This window comes from Podarcis bocagei (genome assembly GCF_964188305.1).
Source record: "Podarcis bocagei genome assembly, chromosome: 4".
Classification (NCBI taxonomy): Eukaryota; Metazoa; Chordata; class Lepidosauria; order Squamata; family Lacertidae; genus Podarcis; species Podarcis bocagei.
The window spans coordinates 45,148,392-45,156,669 of NC_138128.1; the positions used below are offsets into that span (position 1 = coordinate 45,148,392).

Here is an 8,278-nt window from a genome sequence, read left to right on the forward strand (position 1 = left end):
GTCCTCTTTTCTTTGGCAGGATGAAAACATCATGAGTTCCATGAAGCTCTTTGACAATGTGATCTAGCGGGCCACTCCTGGAGCCCAGACCTTCACACACACTCCTGGGGCTTCTCTTCTTGGTGTATCCCTCTGAGGCATTCTTCTCTTGGCTGTATGGACAAAGCAGCCCCTTGTCCATGCTGGACTGGGAGACATTTCTGGAGACCATGTATTCGAGATACAACTGGGGGAAAGTCCCTGCAATGGGAACCACGGGGGTGGGAGGGAGCCTTTGGCTGGGTTGGACCAAGGCCCAGCAGGGGGAACAGCCTGACATCCACAAGCACTTCCTCTGGGCATTGAAAAGAAAAAAACCCCGGATCAACCTGCTGCCTCCCCTTGGAAGCTGCACTGCCCTGTCACCAAGTAGTATGCCCACCCTTTAGGGCCTTCCAAATCACAGCAACCCCTGACCCTTCACTGGGGTTCCAAGCAGGTTTCACACCACCAAATGGCAGTGCAACAGCTGATTGCCAAGGACTTTCAAAGGATTTTGTGTGTGTGCAATCTTACCCACTGCCTATAAGGAGTGGACTCCATCTAATTTGCCCCAAGGCTCTCATTGCAATACCCTGAGGCTTCCAGTTGGGAGATAAATTTCCCAGTGTCAAGGTAACTTGCAATCCTGGCACTAAACTCTGGGGGAGAGCTGAGGCAAAGAAATAGAGAGTGAATGGGATTTTGCTTTGTGGTTTCTTTCCTTTGCATCCTCAACAGGGAATGAAAACTGTGAGCCACCCACGAGAGGCAGGTACAACACAACCTTTAGCTTTCATTTACAGATCAGGAGGGAGGGGTGAATTATGCTTGGATTCCCATGGCAAGAAAGTACACTAAGCTTGATCAGAGCTTTTCCTTGCATCCCGCCCCCTATAAACTGTCATGAAAACAGGGGTAGAAGTGGTGAGGACATGTCACTAGAAACGTTTAAGTGAGGACGGAATCTCTGGTCTCACTGGGCAGGGTCTCTATGCGGCCTGAGATAATGATAATACTATCTGTTACACAGCTCCAACAACTGAGGGCCATACAGAAAGTAGGTGTCAAGAGCTCAGACATCCTTCAATGAGAAGAAACTCAGGGTTCAGCTAAGGTTTACGGGTGACAGTCTGGCATCAGCCAAGGGTATGCTTTGTCCTTGAACTAAGTTCACTGAAAGATAAAAACATGACATAGCTCCTTGACTTACAGTGATCATGGTGAATGGAAAGGGCATGTGTGAGAGTAGATAAAAGAAAATCCTAGGAATCACATTAGAGGGTGGGGAGAGCTTTGCTTTTTCTTCCCTGTGCCAACTATCTCTTTAGCTGCTGCTCATCTCTCTGTGATGCTTACTCGCTTTTCATATTTTATTACAAATAAGCCCTTGGGTCATTCAGAAGCAGAAACAGTATAGGCAACCAGCATCTTCAGAGTGTTTATGAATCTCCAACAGAGTGCCAGGTTCTGAACAGAGCACAGCAGCAACACTGTACCTGTGTAAAGAGGGCTTACAGATCACACTAGCTGGCCAGGACAAGGATACTGTAATGGGTCAGAGATTCATAATGAGCAGCGGGAGTGGACTAGCCAGAGGAGCTGAAAATGTAGGTCTTGTGGAAGGGCTTAAATTGGAATAAGCTGTTTGATGCATGGAGGAAAGAGTGGCATGGCAATATAGGAGACAAAAACTGATGAAAGAGGAGTTGTGCAAACTGCAGAGGCCAACATGGAAAATAAATAAAGACAAAGAAAGAGAAACTGCCTGTAACAGAGATATTAAGGGCTTAAAAAGAACTAGAATCTTGAAGCTGATTCTAGTATGAAAAGACCACTCAGATTAAGGCAAAGTATAGGAAAGAGACAAGGATGATACTGAATAGGTTTGGGGTTTTTTGGCCACACAAACAGGTACTATATCCCAATGAAGGCAGAAAAGTGAGGGAAGAGTTAGCGAGCCAGAGGCTGAGGTACTCAACAGCAGGCAATATCTAGATGGCAGAGATGAGCACCCTCTATCCTGGCCCTGCCTAGCATCCCCTTCTACCAATGTTCTTAATATCTTACCCACAGCCCTAGTTTTATCCCAGCACTTAACTCCGCTCAGGCTCATCTCAGTTATTGTTCCTGCACCCTAACAACCAACCCTATACTTTAGCTCCCATCTCAGACGACAGTTGCAATCTTGAGTAAGCACTTAGGCACTTGGCAGTCTAGAGCAAGATTCAAAGACCCACACAAATGAGTTTCTTTGTTCTGTGGTCTGAAAGTGGAATGTATCATTCAAGAGTGTATGAAGGACAGGAATTGGAACTGGCCAGCTCAGGATTTTTAGCTATGCAAACAGACTTCCATGTGCACTGGAGCCCAGCTTTGGCTCTTCTCCTTCCTGAAGCTGCCATTTCAGTTCTTGCCAACCCATCATGCCAGCGCTTAAGGGTCCCTCTTTGTGTAGTTCAGACATGTTTTCTGCTAAGGGTCACAGCTGGGATCAAATCTTGGAGATTGGAAACAGTTTGGCATCTACATGGTGGTTATTTTTTTTTAATTTGTACAATGCCTGGACCCATAACCACACTATGTTTTTAAAGTTCCTTTACCTTGGCTTAGCTTCTCCTCCCCATGCCTCAAAATGATTTTAACAATCCCATCGCTGTATAACCCTCCCCAAGCCTGTCCCTTCCACACATGCATTCTCTTCAATGAAACAATTTCTAATCACAAACATCCTCCTACCATCTTGCACTCCCATCTTCCATCCAAGAAAGCCTGTTTCTGTGCACAACACAACAGTTTCCTTTCTCCTGCATCTCTCCCATCCTCATTCCTCACCGGTACCATCCTGTCTGGCTTATCTCAAACTTAAGGGTTTACACTAGTATTTCTTACCCCTTAAGGCCTATAGGAGAAGCTGGAGGGGGGGGGAGGGGAAGAGTCACACCCTCCGTGGCTATTCATAACCAGTCAGAATAGTATAGTAGTGCTCTGCTACCCTGCAATTGCTCACAGGGCAGCTTCCAGTATAAAAGTTGCCTACTGTGGTATATGTGTATGTCTGACACCAGAGCATGTTCTAATTGCCATCCTGAAATCATTGATATGGCCATAATGTGTATGGTAGATCACTTTCCCTTGTACAGAAAATTCCCATGCTACCATTGCTAGGAATATCTTGTGGTGATGTAGAAACTTCACACACATCTGGGGAAATCCACACTTTATGGTCACTGCATGAAGCAGCCATAATATTTAAACTGGCTCTGTTAGCTGTGGATGGGATGCAAGCCACATGGCTGACAGCTGGCCACTGCTGAGGGAACTACCCTCATCAAAGATGAACCTGGCTGGTATGCAAAGTTAACACTACCCTTATAACACCGCCACTTCCAAGTATGTCTAAAGTAGCCCTGTGCTTTTCCTGATGGGTCTTTATGCTGGAACACTCTAGCAGAAGTGATTGTCTCACTTTACTAAGAACCCAGAGTTGTTCTTCAAGAACAGAGGTGACAGTTCAAAGGCCTTCCTGGTTACAAGCAAGTCAGGGTGGAAAGTGCTGTAATCAGAACTGGGAATCACAATTAGTCCAGACTCAAGACTATCCTGCTCTCAGATACAGGCTGGCTTCTGGGGCTGCATTTTCAAGAAGGGCCAAGAGCATATTTCCTCATATTGTCAGCTACCAAATAAAGATGGGTGTTGGTGAGCCCAAGTAAATTATAAAAGGAGGTGCTTTATACCGTGTTAGGCCAATGGTCCATCCAGCCTGATACGGTCTGTCTTTTCCAGGTTTAGGCAGAATTCCTTGCTTCCAGAGATAGCTGCATTAGTCTTCAAAATGCAGCTGTGGCCCACTCCCATGAAATGTTGATAGCCTTTCCCACTTTTCACCGTGTCTGTTAACAGATACAGCCATAGGTCCATTAGAAACTATGGTGGGGAGTTGAGAGTAAAGAAACACCACATAGATTACCTCCCCATACACAGTGATCTTCCACCAGCCCAGCCCGGCCCAGATATACTCACTTTTAAAAAGGGCTTTTATTCCCTTTCTGACAAAGTACTTCACTATTCCAGGGGATTTTGCAGTTGAGAAGTATATCTTAGGCTGCATACTCAACATCCCTTCTAATACAGAGAATTTGTCCTTCTGACACCCTTTAACTAAACTGTCACATTTGTAGTAAGGGTGGTCAGAGTGAGAAGATGGTGAATTTACCCACCATCACTCTTTTAATGCATGTTTATGGGTAAAGTGGTGATTTCAATCTAATTAAGAGAGCATTACAGAAACCAGGTTATTCTAAAAGAATGAACATAAAGTAGGAGGACATGACCTTTTCATTCAGCGTTACATTGGTTCTATTTAGAATCATTCTCTGATTTTGCAAAGCCCATATCCTGACCCATCACTCATCTCTTTGCAGATTGTTCTTTTGTTTGAAACATCTTCATCCTGTCTGTTGATACTCCTAACCTGATGGCAATCCCTATGTGGGTGGGGCTACTGCTCCACTCCTCACCTATACGCCAGCTGCATATTTCTACCTGTGCTCTCACTACAATCACTAAATCAGGGCCAGATGGCCCATTCCCACTGCACTAGTGGGGCACATTGAGCTCTGCTATCAGCTTTGCATTTTCAACTCTGTATATTTTGTATAATAATAAAGATCAAGTATGACAATAAAATGCAACCACAATGGCTATGCACAAACACCACAGCCTCTGCTGCTGTTTGCTTTCCCACATATCTTCACAGGGAAGTGCTGGGTACTGCATTCAAATGGGTTGTGTGTGCCTCCTTTTCACTCTTGATATTACTGTTAAGGCTAGCAGGGGCTGTACCTTCATATGTGCAACTACTACTGAAACATCTGCAGTGGTTCATCTCTGTGTCAATATGAAGTATTCAGACTCTTCATTGCAAATGGGATCTGAAGTCTTCCTTCAAAAGTGCAGCAAACTTGCTTCTGGTCAACTGTACAGATGCCACATAAAGAGAACCCTCCTTAAAAGTTGCTGGAGGCATTGATTTTCCAAGAATAAAATGAGGACAAATGAAGCAATCAAAACAGTATCAAAGTTGGGGTAGGGGTAGGCCCTGATTTTATACCTAGTGTAGCATCAGGCTCTCCCAAGTTAGGTGCTGAAAGATTGCCCCCCCCCCCGCACGCACAGTTGGGAATCTGAGGTGAGATACTCATGCAGTGTAACTTTCTCCCAGTTCCAGTCACTACACAGAGGCAGATTAAGGTCCAAAACAGTTTACTGCTGCAAAAGATCAGGCCTCAGTAATACAGTTCCAGATGTTGACATATGCATGCAGCTTGTAAGCTTTGCAGATACAGATACATACAAGTAGAAAATATCTATGTTGCTCCAGCAATTCAAGACATAGACACAGACTCATCGACTGATGAGCTAACATGCCTTAATCACACACACACACACACACACACACACACACACACACACGAGACACTGGGCCATAGCAACCGGCTTTGCTGACCTTGCATCTGTTGGCTTATCTCAGACATGGGGTGATTTGTGGCCATGAAATAAATTAATGCCTTCATGTCCATTTCCTCCAACATTATCCTCCATAAATTTGTCTAATCCTCCTTTAAAGGCATCCAAGTTGGTGGCCAACACAGCCTCCTATAGGAGCAAATTCTTTAGTTTAACTATGCACTTGCATGAAGAAGTGTTATTTTATCTGCCCTGAATCTCCCAACATTCAGTGTCATTGGATGTCCATGAGTTCTACTATTTCACCAAAAACGCATCTGTGGCCTGCCAAGGTCAATGCTGCAGCTTTTGGAGGACTGGTCATGCCACCTCTGGGGTGGGGAAGGTTGCAAAATGGAGAGATTTGCCTCTCCCCACCGCTTGCACCCTTAGGATCCTGAAAGAGCAAGGGTCTTAAAACACAAATCTATAAGCAGAGTGCCATCTAGTGACCAATGGATGCAACAGCATTACCCTATAACATTCACTACCCCTCCTTCTTGCATACTAAGAACTCAGCAGAAAGTTGAAATGGGTGGTCACATAACTCCCCATACCATGGATGGGTAGCTGTGCCTCTGCAGATATTGCTGAATTCCAACTTCCATCAGCTCCAGTCACCATGGCTAGTGGTCAGGGATAAGAGCTATAGTCCAACAATATCTAGAAAGCCACAGGTTCCCCATCCCTGCTCTATGGTGTGAGGAGTCTTTTTCCAAGAAGAGAATAAAGCAGCTCAGAATTAAAGAGGCTCATACTTGTGAGGAACAGAAGTCCTTGATGATGTGGTGTGTCTGGTACTAATACAGAGAAGCTGCCCAAAGTACCAACAACTCTAGTGCAAGTGGAGAAAAGAAAGTGGCTAGTCAAAGCAAACAGAATCAATCAGATTTCATCTCAATTGTAACACAGGTGTTTCTTTTATTTCTGAGACAAAAAGCCTCACCATCACAGAAACTTTTGATCTTTTGATGAAGTTGCTTGTTTCTACACATCAGATTACGATCAACCCTATCTGAAGCCTAAAATGATACATAGAAAAAAAAAGCAAACAGGATGCAAGTTTTTATTATTTAACAATATGAAAATGTTAAAGCCAAGACATAAAATAAAGCAACAGCAAAACAGATTTTAAATCACACCCCTATGAAATTCTAGACCATCCTAAGTATTTGTAGTCAATTCAAATTTTTTTAATGACTAAAAATTAAAAGAAGCCAGCCACATGGAAATTTGGTAGGTAAAGCTTTCCTAGAAAAAATGCTTTGCCCGTACAATTTCTGTATTATCACTGAACGGCACCAGAGCAGGCACAGCAAAAATGTGGGACCTAAACTTTTTCCCGCTAAGATAATTTTTATGTGTCTGCTCCTCGAAAAAGAAACTAGATTTTGTATTATCCTTTCATTATTAGCACTTAGCGTTGGGCAATGTAAAAGTGTTACATATGCAAATAAAGCAATGACAATTGTACAGAAAAGCAGCAATCTTTCCTCAGTAAGGTTTGTCAACAGACCACTATGTTACTAGTCCAAATATAAAGCTGTACTCTTGCCAAGTAAGCAACCCTGAAAAGCTAGCAAAAGACCAGCTCGGTCCAAAACATGCCAGATTCTGTCCTGGGTCCTCCCCTCACCCATCTTGTACTCTCACTCACCAGACTCTGTCCTGGCTTCACCTGCATCGGGTGCACCCTGCTCTGCCAGAGAGGTGGCATTTTTTCAAAAGCGAAACAGAGTAACCAAGGGAACACGTCAGTCAAGCACATCTACCGACATTGGAGATTATTGTTCACCCACTGGAAACGGGCAGGACTTTTCCAGGAGCAACCCAGGAGTCCACTGGTCCACTTTCTTCATAGAGGGGTTGGGGTTCTACAGGGTTTCAGACAGACGCCTTTCCCAGCCCAGCCTGTCAGAAATGGAACTGTATGCCTACAAACCGTGTACTCTGCCAATGAGCTTGCAGCCCTTTCCCTGTTCGTTATTTACTTCATTTTTATCCAGCTTTTTAGCCAAGGAGTTTGGGCAACTCAAAGCCTCACACACTGGGGCGGGGGGGGGGGAGCCGCCAGAACAACCCTGTGAGGTAGGGTTGCGAAAGTGACTAGGAATGTCACCGAGTGAGCTTCGTGCCTGAGCGGGAATTTGAAGCCAGGTGACAGTTCAATCACTGAACCGCCTTGGTTCGCTATTCCTGCAGCCGGCCTCTTCCCAGAGGTGAGAAGCGTGCTCTGAGGCGCGCCCAGTTAGCTACCCCTCAGGTCTACGGAGGCCCCAGCCTAGAAAAGTAGGTCAAACCTCAAGGCAGCGGACCACAAGCTCCTCCTTCTCCACAGATGTGCAGCGAGGCGGAAAGTCGGCGGTGGAGAAGCCTACCGCTTTCGTGCGCCTACGCAAGACTCCGCCCCTTGCGCAGCGTTTAATCAAACAAACCCCCCGTGGCTACGCTCGGCGCTTGCGCCTTAACCCCCGCTACTTTGTTTATTTCCCCTCCCGCGTGCGCAGTAGCCTCCTACGGGTTCCGTTCAGTAGCTACGCATGCGCTCCAAGGCCGCTGCTTAGAGCTGCCGTTGCTCGCCTGCGCAGTGGGCCGCGATCTCGTTTTCGCGCGTGCGCATTGACACGCCCCTCCCCCGCCGACCCCCGCGAGACATGCGCAGTAAATGCCCTGCCGGTCCCTCGCGCCTGCGCGGTTAGGTAGTTTTCTCAGCCACCCTTCCCCCACGTCCTTTTCGTTCGCTCAAGCA

The 8,278-nt window shown here is 45.7% G+C and overlaps 1 protein-coding gene and 1 long non-coding RNA gene across 6 annotated transcripts in view; one reads left to right on the forward strand and one right to left on the reverse strand.

Annotated features, from left to right (window-relative positions):
• KCNIP2 (potassium voltage-gated channel interacting protein 2) overlaps positions 1-4,737 on the forward strand; it is a 116,448-nt gene extending 111,711 nt beyond the window's left edge. For all 5 annotated transcript variants that reach the window (XM_081192278.1, XM_081192275.1, XM_081192277.1 and 2 more), the window contains one exon: positions 20-4,737. In XM_081192278.1, the coding sequence (XP_081048404.1) occupies positions 20-67 (48 nt within the window). In that variant the 3' untranslated portion in view covers positions 68-4,737. The remainder of the gene's footprint in view (positions 1-19) is intronic.
• A 532-nt stretch (positions 4,738-5,269) lies between these two features.
• On the reverse strand, positions 5,270-8,176 carry LOC308586044. Its single transcript, XR_014007725.1, has 2 exons — positions 7,830-8,176; positions 5,270-6,551 (listed from the first exon to the last, which is right to left on the reverse strand). It is a non-coding gene; the product is annotated as an uncharacterized lncRNA (long non-coding RNA).
• Between the last annotated feature and the right edge of the window lie 102 nt (positions 8,177-8,278).